The sequence below is a fragment of the Culex pipiens genome, chromosome 1, assembly GCF_016801865.2.
Source record: "Culex pipiens pallens isolate TS chromosome 1, TS_CPP_V2, whole genome shotgun sequence".
Lineage (NCBI taxonomy): Eukaryota > Metazoa > Arthropoda > Insecta > Diptera > Culicidae > Culex > Culex pipiens.
In genome coordinates this window covers 18,789,591-18,817,034 of record NC_068937.1, presented here as the reverse complement: position 1 = coordinate 18,817,034, position 27,444 = coordinate 18,789,591, and the positions used below count along the sequence as shown (strand labels likewise).

At 33.6% G+C, this 27,444-nt stretch overlaps 2 protein-coding genes across 5 annotated transcripts in view; one reads left to right on the top strand and one right to left on the bottom strand.

Annotated features, from left to right (window-relative positions):
- LOC120415625 (beta-mannosidase) overlaps positions 1-27,444 on the bottom strand; it is a 165,835-nt gene that overhangs the window by 120,120 nt on the left and 18,271 nt on the right. The gene's annotated exons all lie outside the window — the stretch shown is intronic.
- On the top strand, positions 1,017-26,995 carry LOC120415622 (carboxypeptidase D). Of its 4 annotated transcripts, XM_039577219.2 has the most exons (6): positions 1,017-1,444; positions 21,724-22,514; positions 22,598-22,627; positions 22,733-23,298; positions 23,507-23,775; positions 26,227-26,368. In XM_039577219.2, the coding sequence occupies exons 2-5, from the start codon at positions 21,740-21,742 to the stop codon at positions 23,750-23,752; spliced, it is 1,617 nt and encodes a 538-aa protein (XP_039433153.1). In that variant the 5' UTR covers positions 1,017-1,444; positions 21,724-21,739; the 3' UTR covers positions 23,753-23,775; positions 26,227-26,368. The 4 variants fall into 4 exon arrangements, with proteins under 4 accessions (XP_039433153.1, XP_039433155.1, XP_039433154.1 ...); XM_039577221.2 differs by lacking the exon at positions 23,507-23,775 and having other exon boundaries at positions 26,227-26,995; XM_039577220.2 differs by lacking the exon at positions 22,598-22,627.

Below are 27,444 nucleotides of genomic sequence, written 5' to 3'. Positions count from 1 at the left end.
GATTTTAACATTTTTTAGCAATTTAACAACAAATTAAAAAAATAAAGATTATTTAAAAAATACATGTTATACCGTATTCAGTTAAAATATTTTTTCAATGGTCAGTGTAATTGTAATCGTAATTGTAATGTGTAATTTTACCTCTAAAATTGTGTAAATTTACTGCTTTTCTGGTGTAATGGCATTTTTTCAGTCTAAATTGAGGTAAAATTACATATTTTACTGTTTGACCTTGACTTAATTAAATAAACAAATAGAAACAAATGCGCGACATGCAAACAATAAAATACATATTTTTATTATATTATTATCTTTAATAATTTACAAAAGATTGTGCAACTTTATTTAATGAAAATTTTTAATTATACACAGCAAAAAAAGTAGTTATTCAACTGCGTGTAAAAGCCCTGGGTGTAAAATAATTTTTGCATTATTTTATGAAATTCTATGTAATATTACACCCTGAAATATGAAACTTATCAGTATGGGAAACCAACTTGACCGAAATGTCAAGCTCATAATTTTGTTTGTTTGTTTTTGTTTAGACTAGTACAAATCTAGAGTTTTTTTTTAAAAAAAAGGTCCTATAAGCTATTGTCTTTCATATTTATAGGACCCTTAAAAAACTATAAATTTTATTGTATATTTTTTGCAACATCCGTATTTTGAAATTGCTTGAAATTAGTTTTTAAATATTTCTTGGTGAAGTTAACAGCTGATTTCATGAACCGACAGTCTCAAATTTGCAAAACATTTCACTGTACTCCAAGTTTAATTACATTCTTCCCTCACATTCCACCAGCCTACTGCTATCACCGAAACCCCAAAACAAAGCACCCAAAGATGCTTCTCCCGCCGCCGCCGCAAAGCTTTCGAGGAGACACCTCTCTCTCTCTCCCTCTCCGGCGCTTGTTCTCGCCTCCCCCACGTGCCATCCACGTGCCGCGACCGCGCCGAGCTTTTGCCATCCCCGGAGAGACAGAGACAGAGTTTATAAAAATTTCCAAGCACTCTGCGGGCTGCGCTCAGTCGGTTACGATCGGTCGGATCGGTCGGACGTGCTTTCTCTAAAAAGGTCTCTTGAAGTTGGTGATGAGATCTCGTCTTTCTTTCTTTTTTGTTGAGTGTGAGAAGTGAATGAAAGAACCACCTTTGATAAGTGTGTGAAGTGGTAACATTAACATACCTGGGAGAGTGTGTGTGTGAATTGTACAAGTTGATAACAGCGAAGAAAGTTTACGTTTAACGGTTTTCCCCCTGGACAGATGACCTTTTGAAGCGCGAAGAAGAGTCCGGGAATCGTTCTGTTTGTAAACATCTGCTTTAGTAGGGAAAGACCAGAATAAGTGGTGATGAGTGGAAGCTGTTGATGCTGCTGCTGCTACTAATCAACAAGTGAAATACGCGCCAATTCAGATTGTCAACTTAATTAGCATCCGCAAATGTGAGTGATTTCTGATTGAGGTTAAGTGATGTGGATCTTTTTCCGGGGATTTCTCTATTTTATTATTGGACGTGCGCACCTTCATTGGAGATCTAATTTAAAAGCCACATACAACTTTTGGACAAAAAAAAAACACACACACATCTCCAAGAATTAACTTAAACCTGTTTACCATATGGGGTTCCTCCAGTATGAATGAAGGAAGAAAAAAAATGACACGACCGATTATAAACAACAGTTATTTCACTTACTTTCTTCGGAACTGAACGGTTATTTTTTAGTGGAGCAAGTCGCCAACGTCGTCGCTGGCCTGACTGACTGGGAGAAATGTATATGAATATGAGAGGGAACCAGAAGACTGAAGACCTTTATGCATAATAACCTGGTGGTGAAGGTAAAATGAGGCTTGAAATCGGTTTTTTTTCAAGGTTTTTTGAGTTCGATTCAGTTTTGTTGTTGTTGTTAGTGAATTTGAAATAATTGCGAAATACATTTTGGATTTTTGAAACTTGGTAATTTTTGATAAGAATGGCCAATTTTTTGTAAAGAAATCAAATCAATCAAATCTCTCTACAAATTTGTCTTTATTTTTATATTTATTGTTGACGATTGCAAATGTTAAGTTTTTGTCATTCCTCCTTCAATATATCTCCAAAAAAATCAGGCGGCTAAAAAAACTATTGACTATAAGTTTTCTTTGAAAAAATGTGTTAAACTGATTGTAAACTATTCGGAATACAATGCATCAAGTTTATTTGTAGATTTTTAATCAAATAAAGACTTTTAATCTTTTTACAAATTTTGAGTTTTGAGATCACTGATCAGTAAAAGTTTAAGTTAAAAAATGTTTTCATGAATTCATTGAAATTTCGTCAATTTTTGATAATAATGAATTCTAACAATATATAGAGTATCATGACGATACCTTTTGTTTTAAAATGTTGAAAATTAGGTTTGAAGTTTTAATGATAGTTCTTGGGTCACATGCATATTTTTCTGGAATTTTAAGAAATTTTATGGGATTTTCTGTCTTTTTGGATTTTGCAAATGGATTAGTATTAAGGCAAAATCTGTCTGTTTATTTTATCAAAAAAGTTGCTTAGAGAAAAAAAACTCTTTAGAAATCTTTGACTTTAAAACTGTTCTAAAAAAAGTAGTCCTCAACACACAGAACGATGACTCCCTGAATCTCAACCCAAATTTAATACAAAGTACGTCAATTTTGTTTTTCATTTTGTTATAGTTTAAACAACAATTGTTTTATAGTTTTTAAACAAATTTCTAACAAATTTTAACGGTACACATCGAGCAGAGCTTTTGCACCAAGGTTTTTGTTACAGACATTTTAGTTTGTTTTTTCAAAACTAAGGGAACTATTTATATATTTTTTTATTCATCCTTTAAACTAATGTCTACAAAATAATGTATAACAAAATTTGTTCATTTTTACAATCAGACTGTTGCAGGATTGGGTCCGTAAGTTTGGAAATGATGGAAAAAGAAGACAAAAACTTCTTTAGTTGCTGTAGACCTTTAAAAAAATTAAACAAATTTCATACATATTTTAAACAAATTTCAAACAAACTAAAAAGAAAATAAACAATTTTTTAACAAATTTAGAAAAATAAATCATATTTTGAACAAATTTGAAACAAATTTTGAACAAATTTTAAACAAATTTAAAACAGATTTAAAACAAATTTCAAACGAATTTAAAACAAATTTCGATCAAATTTTAAACAAATTTAAAACAAGTTTCAAACAAATTTAAAAAAAAATCAAACAAATTATAAACAAATTTCAAACATATTTTAACCAAATTTGAAACAAATTTCAATTAAATTTCAAACATATTTTAAACAAATTTCAAACATATTTTTAACAAATTTTCAACAAATTTTTAGCATATTTTAAACAAATTTGCAACAAATTTTGAACAACTTTTAAACAAATAAAAAAAAACAGATTTAGACAAATAATGAACAAATTTAAAACAAATTCGCAACAAATTTTGAACAATTTTTGAACAAATTTTTGACAAATAAACAGATTTAGACAAATTTTGAACAAATTTAAAACAAATTTTCAAAAAAAATTTGAACAAATTTTAAACAAATTAAAAAAAACAGATTTTGTCAAATTTTGAACAAATCATATTTTCAACAATTTTTAAACAAATTTTGCGCTAATTTTTAACTAACTTCAAATTAATTTTAAACCATCAAAAAAATAATCATCTGAAACAAATTAAAAAAAACATTTCTAGAGTTTTTTTTTTCGAGAAGCTACGAACTTTAAGCTGTAGTTATTTTGAAAAGCTCTTCTAGAACTCCTAAAACTTTTTGCCATTGTAGCGCCCCTTCTTCAATGAAAAAAAAATACCATTTAATATAAATTTTCAAAAACATTGCACCCCTTAAACACTTTTTTTTATATTTTAGTCCAAATCATGACGTTAGCTTGTAGGACCTATAAAAAAACTCTTGATTTTTTATGTTTGACATTTTTAAACACATTTTAACATTTTTGAAAGTTTGATACATTATTTACAATATTAAACAATTTTGAATACAAAGAAACACACGTTAAAGCAATATTTTTTTGGGTTTAAACTATTTTTAACATTTATCAACAATTTGAAACAATTTTCAGTTATTTTAATAGTTATACATTTAAAAAAGTTGTTATAAATTTTAAATTTTTTGCAATCATCAAAAATGGTAAACTTTTTCAAACAATATTTAACTGTTCAAACAATTTTAAGAAATTGAAATAAAATTCAAAAAATAACAATTTTGAACAATTTATTTAAACCCAAAGTTAATACAAAGTTCATCAAATATATTTTTTTTATTAAATCTTGTTTAAACAAGAAAATTTCACAAAAAAGGCTGAATTATTAAAAAAAATGTATTTTTGCAATTGGTTTTATATTAAATTTTGAATAATGCCGCAAACCACAGACAAACAGACGGTACAATTTGTCAAAATCATTCAACAGTTTAATGATAAATTTGAATAATCAGAAACTCACCACGGCAATTTTGAATCCACCATGAGTCGTTTACACACGTTTGACAGTTATACTTGAAACAGTATGAAGCGTTCGTTTATTACGTTACACAAAAATTGGGCTTTTTGACACCCCTCGTAAAAATGTTTCATTCAAATTTAAATTTACATATTTAAATTTAGAAAAAATTATGCAGCGTAAAACAGACTTCAATCGTGTTTGACCAGAAGAGTCAAATATCAAATGTTTTGAAAAAATATTTAAAACTGTCATTTTCATCTCCCTTAAACATTTTGAAGAAACCATTCTTGAGGAAATGTTCAACAAAACTATGGAGTGTCTGTATGTTACAGCATTTTTACATAAAACCTGTACGGTTTTGTTAAAAAATAACAACCTAAAGTTGAAAACTATTTAAAAATTATACAATATCAATATTAAGACCAACTACAAATGCTGATATTTTTTGTTTACAAGAAATAAACCAATCTATTGAACTTAACGGTGCACATCAATCACAGATTTTGAAACCCAGATTTTTGTTACAGACATTTGAGTATCTTCAAAACTACGGGAACTATCGATATAACTTTTTATTCAACCCCTAAGCTACTATTTCCATGAAGATGATCAAAACAAAAACAAAAGATGGCAGTCAAAATAAGGCAAATCCGAATTGTATATTTGTCATTTATCCTTTAAACAAACTCAAAAAAATAAAGGGATAAAAAATATTAGTTAAGGATGCACAGTAACCATGGAAGTTGTTGTCTTTTTATTCGAAAATTGTCAAACTTACCCAACCCTGCAAAAATGTGAATATAAAAATAATCAAACATTGTTGTAAATTGTTTTCTAAACAGCAGTGGATGAAAGACAAATTATACCGATAGTTCTCGTAGTTATTAAGATACCAAATGTGTGTAGCAAAAATCTGGGTGCAAAAGCTCTGGTTGATGTGCGCCGTTAATATATTCTATTATTAAAAAAAATCAACTCAATTGAAGACAGTAAAAATTAAAAAAAAATATTTTTACGTGTTTAAATTAACAGAGGTATAATTGGCTTAAAATAAAGAATATTCTTTTTTTAATTTACTTATAAAAATAAAAACTAAATAAATGGTAAGACCGTCATCACTATTTTGGCAAGCAATGATAACAGGTTGAACTCGTCTGTCTAGTTTGCCAGCCCCTTTGTCCAAGCAAACTTGCCCAGCTTGTCTGGTCACATCAACCAAGTTCAAGGTGATTACCACCAATGGGCTAAGATTTGCCTTGCAATTAATCCATCCGCGCAAATTCCGCATACCATCGTGTGTGCTCAACAACTTCAACTCCAACTCCGACGCTGACGACGCCCCGTTGAACTAATTCTGTCCACACTCTGTCAGCCGCGGCCACAACCGGTACTCCCCAGCCAAACACGTTTTCCTGGATCTTGTGTCTGCAAGTCGTTGAAGAAGAGGTTCACCGTCGTCGTCGTCGCACAACTTTCTAATGAATAATCATTGTCTGGAGCCCGTGGTCTGGCCGCGTTACGACGGACCCAAGAGTCATCGTTTGTAGTTGGCGTACACGCACCAGGCCACAAGGGGGGGCTGGAATTGGCGCACGATCTCCGGGGAGGGAGTACAACAACAACAAAAAACGTGATCGTGACACACGGGACTTAGTGGGAGTGACGCGAAAATTGGAGCACCTCAATTCCAGGTCTGGAAGAAGAGGGGCTAGGGAGCAAATTATTTCGTCTATAATTTGCGTCTATCTACACTAGGTTAATCGTAGATCTCGACTTGAGAAGAAGAGCAAAAATAAGCTGCAACGATTTCAATGTCAGAAACAGCATCCCATGGCCAGCAAGTCCAAGGATGCACTCTTTTGCTGACGTCAGTGGGAAAAGCCCTTCTTCACCTTTCCTTGCTTTTCCAGCTCCACGAACCCGGCTACGACGACGTCATCGTGTAAACCTTCGACCGTGGTTGCGCATGCCGCTACCAAGATTTTAAGGTCACGGTCATGGTGATAGCGCGAGAGATTCAACCATGCAAATCCGACAAATTTTGAGCGAATTGGAACCGGTTCTCTTTCGATGTGGTTTGAAAGTATAAAAATTAAAAAAAAGTGAGGTTAGGTCAACTAATGACTGCTCTACCCTATCAGCTGATACGATGACGATGCTGGTCGATGTGTTCGGCATAGACAAGTTTTATACGAACCGGAATTTTTGTTGTTTTTATTGATTCGGGGATTTTTGACGTCGTCATTTTTCGTTTTTATTCAGTTTTCATGTTTTCATTCCAAATGACCTAATTTTGGATCTCTTCTTTATTGTTGGTTCGCATTGACGTTAAATCGTACGATTGGAACTCACAGCCAAAAATCCGATGGTAAAATCGCATGCAAAAGCATGCACATCACCTTCGTCAAAATAATCACTTAATATTACACACTGCATGTACAATTTTTGCAAGCACAAAAAAAAAGTTGCAACCAACGGGATTCAAACCCAACACCAACAGTAAAGACTGGCGCCTTAGCCCACTGAGCCATCGACCGATGAAAGGCTGTTAGGATAAACACATACAGTCATCCCACATATTCGGAACACCCACAAATTCGGAACACTTTTATGATAATTTGTCAATAGCATGCCAAAAGTAGCTTTTCTGTCGACCTTACTATTTTTAGAACCTTCTTTGGACATTATCTTGCTATTTCACTAGTAAAAGTAGGACTTTTTGAACAAAAAACTTCATTCCAAGACTATTTTGTCCAGAGCAGCAAAACACTGCCTCCAAATGGCCTGTTTCATAATTGTGGGATGTTATTGTGCCTCCCACAATTGTGGAACACCTGAATTTAACTGATATTTTCACAAAAAAAGTTATCAAACCATGTATAAAACTTGAGCTTGAGTTTCATTGGTTTCAGTGTGTGAAGTCATTATTTGGTAATAAATATGAACTCCTGGAGAGATCCAAAGTTTGTTTACATTCGTAAGAAAAAAGTGTTCCGAATTTGTCGATTTCAAGGGTCAAAGTAATTCTTCAAAAACTTCATATAAAAGTTAAAATTTGCAGATGTTCGATACAGCATTCGAAAGATCGCAAGAAAAGCTTTCAAATGTAGGTAAAAGCGAATCATTAAGTTCAATTATCGATTTGCTATGATTTTTTGAACATTGGCCGATCTGGAAACCGTTCCGAATATGTGGGATGACTGTATATGAGCTTGACATTTCGGTCAAGTAGGTTTCCTACACAGCAAAAAATCCGATGGAAAATCGCATGCAAAAACATGCACATCACCTTTGTGAGCAAAAGCATGTAGTATTGTTTGATAAAACATGTACAAAAAAAAAGCATGTACCGAAGAAAAAAAAAATCAGGTATGCTAACTCCAAAAATAACATCAATCCGGCGAGAGTCATATTCAGACCTTCTGTTACATTGGCAGTGATCCAACCATTCTCCGATGTGAGTTAGACGAAAGGGTTGAGGCGCGGACTTGGTAATTTGAATATGACTCTCGCAGGAATTGATGTTATTTTTGGGGTTAGCAGACCTGATTTTTTTTCTTCGGTAGGGTAGAGTAGTCATCAATGAGACACGGGGAACAATGATAAAATGGCTCTCAAAAGTCGTAGTTTGAACTAATTAGGCTCATATTTGGGGGAAAGGTGTATCTACTGGATACACGTCTGCCATAATAGTGGCTTTGGTTAAGGACGCTCCCTTGAAAAGTTATTCATAAATGTTTGATTCTGGGGTGTAAAAGTAAATTATGGACAAAAATTACTTTTTCGCTCGTAGGCTGCCATTAACACCAAAACTAATATTTCTTCAAATTTCTTTCGACGTTCCATAGGGATTGAGATGGGCTACAATGTCCTTTCATTAGGTTTGGCCAAAGTTAGAATATACCCAGAATCCAGGACTGTCTCATTGTTCCCCACTCATTTTAGCCCATGGGTAACAATGAGACACTTTGATTTTTCTTCATTAAACATTTCAAAATCCATGTAAATCTTTCAAAACATGAATTGGAAGTGATTTTTGGCATATTTATAGAGTTTTAACTTCATTTAACCAAACATACAAAGTTATTTGGTATAAATATATGAATTTTACAAAATTTAAATGCTTTTTAGTATAACTTTTGTTAATTAAAGTTTCATGTTGGCAAAATTGCTCAAAAATGTTCAAGGCAAGTCACCTGCAAAGGAACAATTAAAAACATGATGTTTTACTAGAAAAAAAAATGTTTTCCGTAGAGTGTCTCATTGTTCCCCAGCTGTCTCATTGTTCCTGCCAAGTGCGTCTACAATGAGACAGTTGAATAACTCTGGCTGTAGATGTCGGATCGATCTCATATTTTGGTCAATGTTAGAACACATTAAAAGAAAGAAAATGCAACAAAAAGCTCATTAAAACATGCTGATGAAAAAATTAGAAAAATCGTTGAAAGTTGAAAACCAAAAGTGTCTCATTGATGACTACCCTACCCTACATGCTTTTTGTGTACACATTTTATCATACAATATTACATGCTTTTGCTCACAAAGGCGATGTGCATGCTTTTGCATGCGATTTTACATAGCTTTTTTTTAAACTGTGCATACTGATGGGCTACATATTTCAAGGCAGGGGCGCCGACTCTGGGGGGGCACGGTACTTTTTGCCCCCCTTAAAATTGGGCAGGGGGGGCAGCCTATACATTGTGCCCCCCCATAAATTTTGGAAGAAAAATATTCTTATTTTAAATATTACAGAAAAAATCACAGAAATAATTGAAAATAATATTTAAAACTGAATTGGAATTGGATAGAATTCTTGTAAGCGAATCTGTAAAATAGCTCAAAACAATTGTTGTTTTCGAAATCGGTGAATTTTTTTTGAACAAAATCGTTAACAATTTTCTAGATTTAGATGCAATTTATTTCTAAAACCATGGGTCTCGTGGCGCAGGGGTAGCGGCTTCGGCTGCCGATCCCGATGATGCTATGAGACGCGGGTTCGATTCCCGCCTTATCCACTGAGCTTCTATCGGATGGTGAAGTAAAACGTCGGTCCCGGTTTCTCCTGTCTCGTCAGAGGCGCTGGAGCAGAAATCCCACGTTAGAGGAAGGCCATGCCCCGGGGGGCGTAGTGCCAATAGTTTCGTTTTCGTTTTCGTTTTTATTTCTAAAACGACAACGTTTCATCTATACTACTGCGCTCTCTTATGCTAACTAGGTAGGAAAACCAGCAAGCTTAGTACAAGAGCAAACTTACGCAAACTCTTGCCAAAACAATCATCAAGTTTTCAGACGCAACATTCTGCGATTTGCCATTGTAGATCAGGATTTAGCGAAAATGAACTGAAACACTTTTCAAAATGGTCATTTATTGACAGCTTTACATTTAAAAAATTGCTGAATAATTCGATATTTTTTTGAGTAATTTTAAGTATTTTTTTTTCTTGAATTCATTTTAAAAAATTGCAAATTTTTGATCGTATCAAATTGTCATGAAGCTTTTTCGATTTTATTTAAAACCGTGTATCTTTTTGGTTGTACTCAAATTCTTTAATTCTTAAATTTTTAAAATCTTAAATGCTTAAATGCTTAAATTCTTAAATTCTTAAATTCTTAAATTCTTAAATTCTTAAATTCTTAAATTCTTAAATTCTTAAATTCTTAAATTCTTAAATTCTTAAATTCTTAAATTCTTAAATTCTTAAATTCTTAAATTCTTAAATTCTTAAATTCTTAAATTCTTAAATTCTTAAATTCTTAAATTCTTAAATGTTTAAATTCTTAAATTCATAAATTCTTAAATTCTTAAATTCTTAAATTCTTAAATTCTTAAATTCTTAAATTCTTAAATTCTTAAATTCTTAAATTCTTAAATTCTTAAATTCTTAAATTCTTAAATTCTTAAATTCTTAAATTCTTAAATTCTTAAATTCTTAAATTCTTAAATTCTTAAATTCTTAAATTCTTAAATTCTTAAATTCTTAAATTCTTAAATTCTTAAATTCTTAAATTCTTAAATTCTTAAATTCTTAAATTCTTAAATTCTTAAATTCTTAAATTCTTAAATTCTTAAATTCTTAAATTCTTAAATTCTTAAATTCTTAAATTCTTAAATTCTTAAATTCTTAAATTCTTAAATTCTTAAATTCTTAAATTCTTAAATTCTTAAATTCTTAAATTCTTAAATTCTTAAATTCTTAAATTCTTAAATTCTTAAATTCTTAAATTCTTAAATTCTTAAATTCTTAAATTCTTAAATTCTTAAATTCTTAAATTCTTAAATTCTTAAATTCTTAAATTCTTAAATTCTTAAATTCTTAAATTCTTAAATTCTTAAATTCTTAAATTCTTAAATTCTTAAATTCTTAAATTCTTAAATTCTTAAATTCTTTAATTCTTAAATTCTTAAATTCTTAAATTCTTAAATTCTTAAATTCTTAAATTCTTAAATTCTTAAATTCTTAAATTCTTAAATTCTTAAATTCTTAAATTCTTAAATTCTTAAATTCTTAAATTCTTAAATTCTTAAATTCTTAAATTCTTAAATTCTTAAATTCTTAAATTCTTAAATTCTTAAATTCTTAAATTCTTAAATTCTTAAATTCTTAAATTCTTAAATTCTTAAATTCTTAAATTCTTAAATTCTTAAATTCTTAAATTCTTAAATTCTTAAATTCTTAAATTCTTAAATTCTGAAATTCTTAAATTCTTAAATTCTTAAATTCTTAAATTCTTAAATTCTTTAATTCTGATGTACCATTGTTTTGAAATTATCGATTTTTTAAACATTGAATTTTATTGTTATTTCTGAATTTCTGATTGTTTAAATTTCTGAATTTTTGCTTTTGATTTCTTAACATTTTCAGGCCATGAGTTTTTTTAACCTTAGAATTTTTGATTCTTTAATTTTTTTTATTTTGGAATATTGAATTTTGTGTATCTATTTTTTTTTTCTAAATTGCAGATTTAAAAAAAATGGATGTTTTTTAAATGTGTATTTGTGTTTTTAAATTTATGATGTTTTAATTTTTTGCTTTTTACTTTTGTTTTTATTTTTAGAATATTTGTATTGTTGAATTTTTAAATATCTGATTATTTTTATTATTGACTGTTACTTCTAGAAAATAAGTGAGAATATGCCAATGAGAAGGAATTTGCCTTCCAAACATATAAAAATTTCCCCCCAATTAACATTCTCAATCACGATAATTTAGAAATCTATTTCTAAAAAAAATGGATTCCAGATAAAAAAAATCGTATCACATCGTAATATTTTTTTTTAAATTCGTGATATACAAGACACTTTAGCATCTAATCGCCACTCTTACCTATCGATTTCGGAAAACAACCGTGCCCCCCCCAACATTTTGGACTAGTTGGCGCCCCTGTTTCAAGGTGTAAAAGCACATAAAATTGCATAAAATAATGCAATATTTATTTTACACCCAGGCCATTTACACGCAGCTGGATTACTACTTTTTTAGCTGTGTACTGAAAATTATGGTTTATAAAGATTAAGTAAAAAGTTGATTTTTAAAACATTTTATTTTGGTGAGTCATGTCGAGGTGGTTTTTTTTTGCACACGGTAGTCATTTGGCAGGTGTGAAAAGCGAAAGTTTATTTATTTTTGTGATTATACAGTCAATTTGTTTGTCGACGTCTTTAAAACAAGTTTGAATTGTTGTAATTTTTTGTCATTCTGAACATGAATGTTCATCTTTTGCCGAATAAAAAAATATATATTTCAATAATTATAATGAATAGTTAATTTGTTATAATTTTGTTTCAAATTCCAGCTATTTTAAAATATTAATTGAGGATATTTGAAGAAAAAAACAGAAACCGAGTTTGAATGTAAAAAAAACTTGAAATGTCACAATTTTTCAAGACTTGGTTATCCGACGCCTCGATTATTCAAATTTTTTGCTATCCGAAGTCCGATTATCCGATCCGATAATGAGACTTCGGATAATCAAATCTTGAACAATTTTTTTTCACGTATTGTTTTTATACATCAAATTCGAATTTTGCGACCCCATTCTAGGCAAATTTGAATGGTTGATTGTCTTAAAAATTACCAAATGCATTCTCTCAATGTTTCATTGCCGTCATTTTGGCCGCCACCTTGGATTTCAAAATTCTAAATCATTTAAAAAAATCGACATCAGGGATACCCCCTGATTCGATTCCTGACGCAAAAATAAATATTTGTGCCAGTTTTGAGCAAATGGGTTAAGGTTTAAGGTTAGCTTTTATCGTTGAAGTTTATATTGGGAAATTCGCAAAAATGTATGCAGTAAAATATTGTTTCAGTATTTTTCTGCCAGATGGCGCGAGTCTCGCCCAAAATTTTCCAAGTGTGAGATTCTTGTAGAAAATTCAATTCCCTTCAACTTTGCCCTAGGGTGCAAAACAATCCTGATTTTTGGTAATTTTTTCAGTAAAAAATATTTTCTTATATACCTCCTTCCTACCTTCAAGTATATAAGCCGATATCTTTTCATCTCATTGCCAATAACTCATCAGGATCAACTCGAAACGTCTTGCACCCTTCGATACAGTTGTAACGTCATGATCCGAAATCCGGACACTTAGTAGCATATCATTTTTGTTATAGCTGGCAAAAAATCATGTAACAAGTTGGAAATGTAGAAATATCATCAGTATGTAGTGCAAACAGTAAATTTTAAGAGAATGCATGCAAAATATGTCTTTTCGAATCATTTTTCATCGGTATTTCAAAATTAAAATGACTTGTTGTGTTTCGAATCTCGGACACTGATAAAAGCTGATTCGAATTCCGGACACTCGATTTTACTTATGAATCGCACAAATTTGGATTGAAATTTAAGAGAATGGCATTCTGTAGGTCTCAAATAAGCTGTTAACATCAAAACAATCGATATTTTGTATAAAAATTGGTAGAATTTAAGGAAATCAGAACCATAAATTTCTGCTTTGCCTTCCCAGTGCATCAAACGCCTATGAAATATTTCAGCGAAATGTTTCACAATTTTGGCAAATTCATAGGGCTTTTGTTAAATTGATTTGGTTAACCGCGGTGGATTTTCTTGAAATAATTCGAACTGTCAAAAATCCACCAAAGCATCTACCGGTGGATACTTTTCTACCACAGATTTTTGTGCGATCAATGTTAACCAAATCAAATTAACAAAAGCCCTCATGTTTTTGTTTAATTTAATTGTTTTAGTATTGGCTAAAGCGTCCAAATATATTTGATGAAAGTTGATGTTAGAATTCGTTAAATAACACAGTTTTGATAATAATTATGCGAACTTATATCCAAATAATTGATAAAACAAGATGAGGTGTAAAAAATATAAAAATTGAAATAACAAGCCATAGTTTCAACATTTGCATGGAAAAAGTGTTGTAAAATGCATTTTACACTAGTTCAGTTGTTTTGCAATTATTAGTTTTCCAAAAATGTGAGATTTGTCGAAGACAAAAATTTTAGCGAAAAATAAAAAAAAACATTTATCGATAATAAACATCGAACATTTTCAAACATTTAAAAGATTTTTAAATATTTGCAAACATGCTAAAAATGATTCTAAACGCAGGGGATTTCAGCTAATTTCAGTTTAATTTCCATTGAAAATTTGAAGTTTTTTGAATGAACCTACAACAACATCTCATTCAGACATAAATAGAAAATCCCCTAAAATGTAGGGTAATAACATTCATAACATGCTATTACTGTTTCCCATTCATGTTCTACTAAACATGCTAAATATTTAAAAATGTTGCATAATCACAAACACGAAATAAATCACTGTTTCACTGGAACCTTTTACCCGCCTAAAGACGAAGCTCATTACCCAACTCTATCGAGAAATTAAAAGTGAGAGTGTGTGCGTGCAACATGGAGTTAAACTTTTTGAAAAGCCTTGGTAAGCTTCACAGCAACTGCACAGAAAGTTTAACTCCATGTTGCGATTTGACAGCTCGATAGTGTAATTTCCCTGCATTTCCTTTTCACAGCCACACATTGTGTACCATTCACATTGAATTTAATAAACCGGCTAAACACATCACGGCAGAACAAAACACAACAATAATAAATAAACACCTTCCATGCGGTAGCAGCAGCTTCAAAGCGCGAGCAAAACTTGATTCATGAAGGTTAAAACCCTGAACGAGGGACCGGCTGTTACGAAATTCGTTACGTCGTTAGTTGGTGCAGTTAACTTAACTATAGCACACACACACACCAATCACTCACATGACACTTGGTCGCTTGCAGTTTTGATTAATTTGTGTTTTTTGTTCATAACTTTGTCTCATTCACTCTCAGGACGGAAGCAGCTTCGTGATTTGCACAGTAAATTTGAAAAAAAAAAAAATGTTTCAACGAAATCATACAGAGATTCTTTCGAAGCTATCGTGCAGTTTTATTACAGTGCATACATTTTACGCACAGCCACTATCCACCAATCCAAACCCAGCGATGCATAAACTAGTTATTTTTTGCCAAATTTCACAATTATTGCTGACGCCACACACACCGGTTCATTGTTAAGGGCTGAATTCCATATGTGGGTACCACCGGTATCGCACCAACAACCGTTACAAATGGCACACAGTCTGACGAGGTTTTCCTCCAACCTGCATCTCCACCAGCACCACATGAGACTGATCGAAACGGAAAGTGAAAAGTGAAAATTTTCACTTTTCTCTACCTCGCCATTGCCATGCTGTGAGCGTGTGTAATTACACGTTGCAGATTGTTATGCAGATTGTGGCGAAATTCTTCCAAATTGATGGTGGTTGAGTGATGTAACGTTGCACGAAATTTGATTAGGGTCAGTTTTCTAATTTTTAATTGCCGAGCAACGTTTAAGATTGTTCGCACCCGATAATGTGGGTAATTACGAGATGTAACGCGTTCGCCATCTTTCGCGAGTGAGTTTCAAGTTCAACAAACAAGCGCGCAAAAAAAAGGAAAACAGATCGATATCTTGATTTGCTGCTTAAACTTGGATCGCGTTCCAACACTTAGTGAAGGTTAAAATAAACTTCAGAAAGAGTACTTTAAGATGCATAACCCACTTTTGAGTATCGTGCTTCTTTGGTGCGAGTTTCAATCTAGGCGCCGAGAAGAGCATAGGATCAGGGATGCCTTAATAGTAGTTTATGCAACAAGTTGCAAAAAGCACGAGCCGTACATTTATCCAACGAGATTTACTGAGTTGGATAAATACGGCGAGTGCTGAAAAAATCAAGTTTTGCAACGAGTTCCATACAACATTTTTTGCAAATCCGAAAAACACCCATTGAGTGAAATTTTAAGTCAAATTTTCATGTATTTTGTCAATAAATCGTTTAAATCAAAAAAATGTTGAAAAGTGTTACTTTTCGAAACATGTGCTGAAAAGTGTTGCTATTCGATTCTGTTATTTTTGGTACAGAAAAGTAGGCTTTTTCGTCGTTCAAGAATGACAGGAAAAGTAAGTAGTTTCACGACGGATTAGCAAAATAGTACTTTTTGCAATTCCGTCGTGAAACTACTTACTTTTCCTGTCATTCTTAAACGATGAAATAGCCTACTTTTCTGTATTAAAAATAACATAAGAGCAACTCTCTACGAAATCGGCCGATTTCGACCATTTTTGTTTTTTGTAGTTTTTGATTTCACTCAAACTTTGTGGGGGCCTTCCCTATGACCAAAGAAGCTATTTTGCGTCATTGGTTCACCCATACAAGTCTCCATACAATTTTGGCTGCTGTCCATACAAAAATGGTATGTAAATATTCAAACAGCTGTAACTTTTGAGTGAATTTTCTAATCAATTTGGTGTCTTCGGCAAAGTTGTAGGTTTTGTTGAGGACTTATGAGAAAAAAATAGGTACACGGAAAAAAATGCAGATTTTTTTATCAATTTTTTTTTTACTAAAACTCAATTTCCCAAAATACGTATTTTTTGATTTTCGAGATTTTTTGATATGTTTTAGGGAACAAAAATCCGCAACTTTTGAGCTACAGAAAAACATGGTCAAAAAATCTGCCGCCGAGTTATGAATTTTTGAAAAAATAGTTATTTTTGGAAAAAATCGAAGTTTTATACAAAAACAAATTTGACATTATTTTTAATGCAAAATTGAATTTGCAATCGAAAAGTACTTCACAGATTTTTTGATAAAGGGCTCCGTTTTCAAGATATAGCCACCGAAAGTTTGATTTTAGCGAAATATTTGCAGTTTTTCAATTTTTAAAAATAATGACCATAAGTGACCATTTCTAAAAATATTTTATTTGAGAAGTTCAGAAAATTTGCTATAAAATTGTCTAAGAGACATTGAAGATTTGACCTTGAGTTGCTGAGATAGAGCCGCTTTAAGAAAAAGAAACATGAATTTTAAAGTTTTCTTAATCTCACCAAAATAACTCACCATTTTGTCAATGTTAATACATGAAACTTTTTTTTTCGCAGTAGCGAAATTCGAATTAACGAATCTGCCCTGTTTATAAAATTACAATTTTGTTTTTAAAATTACACAAATTTTAAAGTCCATTTAGAAGCAGCTATCTTTATGAAAATAGTTCAAATCGAATTTCAGTTCATTTTCAGTACATCAATGCTATCAAATTTACAAGAAAGTTACAGTTCCATCATTCTATTTATAGATTTTTTTTAAATATTGAACCGGTTAAATTACAAATTATTACGTAACGCAAAAAAAATGGATTTTTGGACCCCCTCCCCTCGTAAAAAAAATTACATACAAATTTTAAAATTTTTGTATGGATCGTAACACGGCCACCGACCCCCCCTCCCTTTCCCTCCCCCCAACTGCTTTACGTAATAAAAGAATGCTCCCTATAAACGTGAATATATTCCTTCATGGTTCTCAAATTCATGAACACAATTCACGCATTCTAGGATTGACGTTTTCCGTGTAGAATAGGTTAAAATGCAATCTATTGAACTTATAATAAATAATTATAATTACAATAAATTAATAAAAATTATAATAAATAAGTTTATATTAGTTCAGTTTTCAATGAAAACAGTTGCAAAAACTGCTAAAAATGAAATCTGCAGCCGAATTTTGTTTTACCAATGTCACTGATTTTTTGTTTGTTGAAAAAGTATGTTTTGCAATTCCGTCGTGAAACTACTTACTTTTCCTGTCATTCTTGTCATTCTTCTTCTGGTATATTTTTTTGGATTATTTTTTATCCGAAGTTTCATATATATTCGAATTTGATTATATGAAAGGTCTGTTGAATTTTTGGAGTGCTCCGGATAATCAAATGATTAAAAAATAAAAATATATGTGATTATGAATAATTGTTGCTGAAATTGCACCAGTTTTGCCTTTCTCGCTGAGGTAAGGCTATAATCCTGCTCTAAAATTGAACTTTTTATTTAAAGCTCAAAGGCCCACCTTGATGTATACACATTGACTCAGAATCGAAAACTGAACAAATGTCTGTATGTATGTGTGTGTGTATGTGACCAATAATGTCACTCAGTTTTCTCAGTACTGGCTGAACCGATTTTGACCAAACCAGTCGCATTCGACTTGGTTTAGGGTCCCATAAGGCGCTATTGAATTGTTTGAAGTTTCGATAAGTAGTTCAAAAGTTATGTATAAAAATGTGTTTTCGCATATTTTCGGAAGTTAAATAAATGTATGTAAACAATGTCCGGATCCATCATCCGACCCATCGTTGGTAAGGTAATCGAAAGACCTTTCCAATGAGTCTAAAACATTGTAGATCTGGCAACCCTGTCTCGAGTTCTGACCACTTATGATACCACTTATGAGCCCTTGAGCAGTGTTGCGAGCGCTCATCCGCTCATGAGCGAGCATTTTTCGCTCATTCGTGAGGAGGAGCGCGACCCGAGCTAGCTCACGTTTGCTCATGCTCGTGTTAACTCGTTTATTTTATGAGCGATAATGCTCATTGCTCGCGCTCGCGCTAATTTTTGCTCATTGAGCAAAATGAGCGGTATTTTTTTACCGGGTAAACGATAATAACTTTTTTTTCAGCAGAGCTTCGAGGATGTATTTTTTTAAATGGAGGCTTGAATAGGCTAATCTTGGTAATATTGGATGAAGAAATTTTTCATAATTTTTATTTTGAAGCTTGTTTTGAGTCAGAGTTAAGGTGTTAAATTGAGATCTGTACACAGTAAAAAAGCCATAGTAATATTACAGCTGGGAAGGGGTCCATCTTTTATGTCAGAAAAATGCGTAATTTTTCTTCTAAAAATGTGTAATTCATTCACTATTCAGTTTAAATCGAGTTAAAATTATAACATTCAAGAGGTAATATTCAACCTTACAAAAATACTCCTTCCAAATGTATACTATTTTTTTACTGTGTAGAAATCATTCGATTAATAAAAAAATAAAGTTGATAATAGAGTAACACGTGAAAGTGAATTGTTTAATAAAGCTGAAAAGTATCTTTTAAGAAACACAAAAATGTTTTCTTGGTAATACGTTACGTCATGTTTTAATTCCTGGGCACCTCATCTTGTTTAGTTTATTATTTGTAAATAATTTTGCATAATAAATGGGTAATTCTCCGCCAACTCACACAGCAGTTGCCCCGACCCCTCTTCGATTTGCGTGAAACTTTGTCCTAAGGGGTAACTTTTGTCCCTGATCACGAATCCGAGGTCCATTTTTTGATATCTCGTGACGGAGGGGCGGTACGACCCCTTCCATTTTTGCACATGCGAAAAAAGAGGTGTTTTTCAATAATTTGCAGCCTGAAACGGTGATGAGATAGAAATTTGGTGTCAAAGGGACTTTTATGTAAAATTAGACGCCCGATTTGATGGCGTACTCAGAATTCCGAAAAAACGTATTTTTCATCGAAAAAAACACTAAAAAAGTTTTAAAAATTCTCCCATTTTCCGTTACTCGACTGTAAAAAATTTTGGAACATGTCATTTTATGGGAAATTTAATGTACTTTTCGAATCTACATTGTCCCAGAAGGGTCATTTTTTCATTTAGAACAAAATTTTTCATTTTAAAATTTCGTGTTTTTTCTAACTTTGCAGGGTTATTTTTTAGAGTGTAACAGTGTTCTACAAAGTTGTAGAGCAGACAATTACAAAAATTTTGATATATATACATAAGGGGTTTGCTTATAAACATCACAAGTTATCACGATTTTACGAAAAAAAGTTTCAAAAAAGTTGGTCGTCATCGATCATGGCCGTTCATGGTCACCCGCGACAGACACGGACGACGAAACAAAGAGAAACGCAAAAAGTAACTTTTTCAAAACTTTTTTTCGTAAAATCGCGATAACTTGTGATGTTTATAAGCAAACCCCTTATGTCTATATATCAAAATTTTTGTAATTGTCTGTTCTACAACTTTGTAGAACATTGTTACACTCTAAAAAATAACCCTGCAAAGTTAGAAAAAACACGAAATTTTAAAATGAAAAATTTTGTTCTAAATGAAAAAATGACCCTTCTGGGACAATGTAGATTCGAAAAGTACATTAAATTTCCCATAAAATGACATGTTCCAAAATTTTTTACAGTCGAGTAACGGAAAATGGGAGAATTTTTAAAACTTTTTTAGTGTTTTTTTCGATGAAAAATACGTTTTTTCGGAATTCTGAGTACGCCATCAAATCGGGCGTCTAATTTTACATAAAAGTCCCTTTGACACCAAATTTCTATCTCATCACCGTTTCAGGCTGCAAATTATTGAAAAACACCTCTTTTTTCGCATGTTCAAAAATGGAAGGGGTCGTACCGCCCCTCCGTCACGAGATATCAAAAAACGGACCTCGGATTCGTGATCAGGGACAAAAGTTACCCCTTAGGACAAAGTTTCACGCAAATCGAAGAGGGGTCGGGGCAACTTTTCCCGATTTCGTGTGAGTTGGTAGAGAATTACCCAAATGTCAAATCTGTGTCTTAGATAAGTTACACATCAATTATCTTATTTATATGCTGGAGTCGATCCAAATAAATAAATGAGAAATGAGCGTGCTCACAAGGAAACACATGTTTTATTATTTAAAGAAAATCGGTTGCCATGCTGTTAACAGCTTATTTAAGACCTACAATTTCCGTTCCTTGACAATTAACTCAAAATTTGAAAGTTAAATAATCTTAAAAGGGTGTCTGGGATTCTAAGCAAATTAAGACACCTGAATTGCGAATCAGCCATTTTTGATTTATCAGGAATACAATCAAATCTAGTTATTCTCAAACTCTGAAAATAATAAACTGACAATATTAGAGTTTCATTGTTAATTTGATTTTGATTAACCGCGGTAAATTTCTTGAAATATTTCGAATTGTCAAAAACCCACAAAAGCATTTACCACATTGATCACACAAAAAACTGTGGTAGAAAAGTATCAATCCACCGCAATTAATTTTTGACAGTTCGATGCCAACAAATTATTTCATGAAAATTTACCGCGGTAAACCAAAATCAAATTAAAAATGCAACTTTGATGAGTACATGTCTCTTTTTCGCGATGATTTTTTTTTCAAAAGTGGCAATCCAATTGGCCTGTGCCAGATTAATCAACAATACTAAAAATCTAGCTGATGAGCGCTCATTGAGCGCGAGCGCATGCGTTGAGCATGAGCGAGCACGAGCTACCTGTTAAGTCCTCATGCTCATGAATGAGCGAGCACGGCATCTGGCTCGCTCGCTCATTCGCAACCCTGCCCTTGAGTGATATCTGTGTTTTTTGGATGTCGGAACTTAACGAAATTAGACGAAATTTGTGTGCAAACCCATCTTATCACATATCACTCATTGTTGGAAAAGAGTGAGGAAGGCACCAACCACATAGGTGGATTAAGTTAGTTTTTTTTACAAAAAGTGTTCAAAAATCAAAACCAATTTAATTGTTCTATAGCCTACGATTCAATTATCGTATCTGTACTACAATGTTTAAACTACTACAGTAGTAAAACTACTATTATCTCATTAGCATTCCATCTTCTCCAAGAACTCGCATAAAACGCATGCCTCACAGCTAGGAATACTAAACTAAACAACCCGGCCCCGATAATTACCGTCAAGATTCGCGATTACACGGCAATCAATTGCCGCAGAGGAGGACGACGCGCGTTTACGGTCCGAACGTGCAACTTGGTCTCTTCGGGGTGTTGTAGGAAGTTTCCGTTGGAGGTTGCGCGCGTTCATTGCAACTCAAACTGGTTTTGGGTGACCTTTTTGAGTTTTTTTTTACTAAGGCAAATTCTTGCTCTTTTTGCAGATCAATTCACGTGAAGATGCTAAAGTACAAATCGCTAGCGCTGCTAGCGGTGACGGCTTGCGCCGTCGGAGTCGCGTACGCCATCCAGGTCCCGCAGGTCCAGGACCAGCTGAGTCTGGCCAGTACCGATCGTCAGGATGTGCTGCCGGCGTACCAATCGTCGCCGAACGGGTTCACCGGCGCGTCGGATCAACCGCGGGCGTACCGTCCGGACACGGCCTCGCTGGACTTTGTGTACCACAACCATGACGACATGACCCGGTATTTGAGGGCGACCACGGCGAGGTATCCCAATTTGACTGCGTTGTACTCGATCGGCAAGTCCGTGCAGGGTCGTGACCTGTGGGTCATGGTGGTGTCTTCGTCGCCCTATGAACATATGCTCGGCAAGCCGGATGTGAAGTACATTGGAAATATTCATGGAAACGAAGCGGTTGGTCGGGAGATCCTGCTTCATTTGATTCAGTACCTGATCACGAGCTACACCACCGATCCGTACATCAAGTGGCTGCTGGACAACACCCGGATTCACATCCTGCCGTCGCTCAACCCGGATGGTTATGCCGCCTCGAAGGAGGGAACGTGCGACGGAGGTCAGGGTCGGTACAACTCGCGCGGGTTCGATCTGAACCGCAACTTCCCGGACTACTTCAAGCAGAACAACAAGCGATCGCAGCCGGAAACGGAAGCCGTCAAGGAGTGGATCAACAAGATTCAGTTCGTGCTGAGCGGGTCGCTGCACGGAGGTGCCCTGGTCGCGAGCTACCCGTACGATAACACTCCCAATGCCAGTAAGTATTCAGTTTGAGGTGTGGGTTGTTAAAGTAATGATTACTATGTTGACTGTTTACGAACATGCTCTCGTGGAACGCAGAGATCTGTCGATCTTCGTCGACCTGTGCTGGTGAGAATAGGGGTTAACTGTAAGATGATCATGTTTAAACATTTTCCTAATCATCCTTCTCTGTGTTATCTCCTCCCAACCCAACATGACCCCTTCTGAGCTCAGTGTTCCACAGCTACGTGTCGCAACCGTCGCTGACGCCGGACGATGACGTGTTCAAGCACTTGTCGCTGACGTACGCCAACAACCACGCCAAGATGTCCCGCGGAGTGGCCTGCAAGTCCGCATCGCCTTCGTTCGAGAACGGCATCACCAACGGGGCCGCCTGGTACCCGCTGACCGGTGGAATGCAGGACTTCAACTACGTCTGGCACGGCTGCCTGGAGGTGACACTCGAGGTGTCCTGCTGCAAGTTCCCGCCGGCGTACGAACTGCGCAAGTACTGGGACGACAACCAGCTGTCGCTGATCAAGTTCCTGGCGGAGGCGCACCGCGGAGTTCAGGGCTTCGTGATGGACCCGAACGGCAGTCCCATCGAGAAGGCCCAGCTGAAGATCAAGGGGCGTGACGTTGGCTTCGCCACGACCAAGTACGGCGAGTTCTGGCGGGTGCTGATGCCCGGAGTGTACAAGCTGGAGGTGTTCGCCGACGGGTTCGTCCCGAGGGACGTCGACTTCATGGTCGTCGAGCAGCACCCGACGCTGCTGAACGTGACGATGCAACCCTCGAAGGTAAATCCCGCACTAACCCCCACCACAAATCTTGTAAATAGTATAAAATCTACCAAAACAATTGGCTTGTTGGGACTGGGATTGGGGGTCCACTAACCAAACAAACCCGTTTCTTCTCTCTCTCTCGTTCTTTTTGCTGCGGATCAATTCTCCTTCACAGCCCTACCTGTTTGTAAACCATATAAAACCCTATAACCGTCATTAACAGCCAAGCTCCGCCGAGTCGTCCGCGAGTCAGCCGGAGCTGGAGGACCGACCGCAGAAGAAGAAACCGTCGTCGGTCGTGGCGCTAGTGCGGAACCCGACCAGGGGACCCACCACTTCAACAACAATTTCTACCAGCACTGCCAGTGATGCCACGATCGTGAGTGGGGAGGAGGAAATTGGTAGCACTACCGTACGGGCAGAACACCAGCCGGAAAATGGCGCCGGCGATCAATTTGTGTTCGCATAATCTTGGTTTTGGACTGCAAAATTGTAAATATTTTTGATTTTGGTTTTGTGATGTTGTGTGTTGTTTGCATGTTTTTGTAAGGTCCCATATTATTTTAACAAAATTAGTCTTTTCTAATCACACTTTTATTTGCAGCTCTTGAAATTTAGTACTGTAGCTTCTAACAAACTTTTTTAACCATGTAATTTATTGGTCAAAAATATCAAATGTTTTTAAGTGTCACTGGCACAAAAAAATATATCTAGAGTATTACATTAAAAGGTCTAATAAACATAGAAAATCCCATAGTTTATAGGTCCTTTTCAACTAATTTTATCAACAATTTAACAGTCAATTCGAATGATCGGAAAGTCAACACAACCATTTTGAATTCACCCCACTTTATTTATCGATTTTTGACAGTTGCTTCAAACTATTTGCTTGCATCCTACAACACAATTCGTGACTTTTATGAGTAGACGGAGCTTGTGGGGCAACCCAAATTTGTATTTTTTCATAAATATGTTTATATCTGGTTGTTTGTGCTAATTTTTTTAATTCACTGCAGTTTAATCTTGATGTTGATTTTTGGTTAGAGAACTAAAAAACTGTCTTTTTCAAACCCAACCATCAACAATTTAGCCATCAATTTAGATGATTGAAAACTCACCATACCACAGAGTTGAATTCACCATAACTCATCCAATCGCGCGTGATAGTTGACACTACCAAAAACTCCGTGTGGTGCTCACGTTCCAAACTACTCGGATTTTTGATAAAAATTCTCATTATTTATGTCTGTTTAACTGTAGTAGAAGTTTGCTTATTAATAAAACAAATATCGATGACATGATCAAAAATAACCAGAAGAATCAATATGATCAAAAATGACCATTATGTCTGTGCTTGCTTTTTAATCAAAAAAATTATCGATGTTATGATCAAAAGGATCAAAATGGTCAAAATGATCAAAATGATCAAAATGATCAAAATGATCAAAATGATCAAAATGATCAAAATGATCAAAATGATCAAAATGATCAAAATGATCAAAATGATCAAAATGATCAAAATGATCAAAATGATCAAAATGATCAAAATAATCGAAATGATCAAAATGATCAAAATGACCAAATTGACCAATATGACAAAAATGACCAAAATGACTAAAACTACAAAAGTTACAAAAAATAACAAAATGACCAAAATGTTCGATGACCCTTTTGTCATTTTGGTCATTTTGATCATTTTGATCATTTTGGTCATTTTGGTCATTTTGGTCATTTTGGTCATTCTGATCATTTTGGTCATTTTGGCCATTTTGGTCATTTTGGTCATTTTGGTTATTTTGGTCATTTTAGTTATTTTGGTCATTCTGATCATTTTGGTCATCTTGGTAATTTTGGTCATTTTGGTTATTTTGGTTATTTGGTCGTTTTGGTCATTTTGATCATTTTGGTCATTTTGGCAATTTTGGTAATTTTTGTCATTTTTGTAAATTTGGTCATTTTGGCCATTTTGGTCGTTTTGGTCAATTGGGCCATTTGGTTTATTTTGTTTATTTTGTTAATTTTGTTTATTTTGTTAATTTTGTTAATTTTGTTAATTTTGTTAATTTTGTTAATTTTGTTAATTTTGTTAATTTTGTTAATTTTGTTAATTTTGTTAATTTTGTTAATTTTGTTAATTTTGTTAATTTTGTTAATTTTGTTAATTTTGTTAATTTTGTTAATTTTGTTAATTTTGTTAATTTTGTTAATTTTGTTAATTTTGTTAATTTTGTTAATTTTGTTAATTTTGTTAATTTTGTTAATTTTGTTAATTTTGTTAATTTTGTTAATTTTGTTAATTTTGTTAATTTTGTTAATTTTGTTATTTTTTTAATTTTGTTAGTTTTGTTAATTTTTGTCATTTTGTTTATTTTGATAATTTTGGTCAATTAAGTCATTTTGATAATTTTGGTCAATTAAGTCATTTTGATAATTTTGGTCAATTTGGTCATTTTTTTCATTTTGGCCATTTTGTTCATTTTGGTCATTTTGTTTATTGTTGTTGTTTTTTTTGGTCATTTTGGTTATTTTGTTTTTAGACATTTCGGTCATTTTATTCAATTTGGTCATTTTTGTAATTTTTTGCCATTTTGGTCATCACGGTAATTTTTGTAATTTTGGTCTGTGGTTTCTTTCAAATTGATCGTTAAATTACGTCTGTTTGCCTAAAATATTTGAGTGGTGCTTGGTCTTTTGACACAAATATTTTTTTTTTGCAATTGTTTATATCTTTGGTTTTGTTGATACTTACATCATACTTATTTTTATACTTATTGTTGCAATCGTTTCTTAATGGTGTTTATCGAAATACAAATAATTTTACCTAAGAACTCTTCATTCCGTTTCCATCTCAATGTTTCGGAAAAGTGTAAGCTTCAAATTGAGCTACTTTCTTGATTCAGTGTACTAAAATTCTCAACTTCTCCTCACTCTAAATCTTCGCAGCGCAACGACGGTCCCTACTACCGGCCCATCCAGTCCTCCCAGTCGCAGTATCGTCCCCAGCTGGCTGCCCCAGCGGCCCAAACCAGCCTCGGCGGCGGCGGCGGTGGCAGCAGTAGTTCCTCCTCTTCGTCCTCGTCGGACGAGGGCATCCTGGCGACGCTCAGCAACGGCTTCAACAGCCTCGTGAACAACATTTTCGGCTAGAACCCCAACTTGATCTTGACAAACGTAATAAAAAAAAAAACACACAATTTGAAGAAATCTCAAACTTTTGAGCAGGCAGCAGCAGCAGTATTAGAACAAAGCAAAAACCCTACTTCACAAATGGACGAATATCTTCACATCATCCCGATTTTTCTGGAATGATTTATTCTGCATTTTAGCGCAGCGCAGCGGTAGCGACGATGACGATGGTTGGAAATTACAAATTAATTAAAAGAAAATGTGTTCCAGTGATACGACGATAATAACTGTTAGAAAACTGATAATAACTGACAAAAATGATACAACTTAGTACTCGTTGAAAAAAGGACAAATTTATTTAAAGAAAAAGCTGATCTATAAGAAGTTAAACAAAATACTTAAATCGAAATATTTACATTCTAGAGTCGAAGAAAAGAAATACAAATGTCGTTCAAATATCACTATTTCACCTTAACAACACTCGTAGAAATTACTGTTGAAACTATTTAAATGTAATCCGATGATAAAGACTTATTTATAATGACGGTTAAATATCGTTAAATAAAAACGAAAAATAAAAATAAAATGTGTTTCAATTTGTTATGAGTCTTTATAAGTCACAAAAATTAAATTATCGTCAATACCTACTTAGAAATTTTGGAAACTTATGATGGCAAACAACTGGATGTGCAATGCATTTAAAACACATTTTTCATTCTAATCATTCTTAGGTAATTTTGGTCATTTTGGTCATTTTGATCATTTTGGTCATTTAGGTCATTTTGGTCACTTTGGTTATTTTGGTCATTTTGATCATTTTGATCATTTTGATCATTTTGGTCATTTTGATGATTTTTGTCATTTTGGCCTGTTTGATTATTTTGGTCATTTTGATCATTTTGGCCATTTTGGTCACTTTGGTTATTTTGGTCATTTTGATCATTTTGGTCATTTTGGTCATTTTGGTAATTTTGGTCATTTTGGTTATTTTGGTCATTTTAGTAATTTTGGCCATTTTGGACATTTTGATCATCT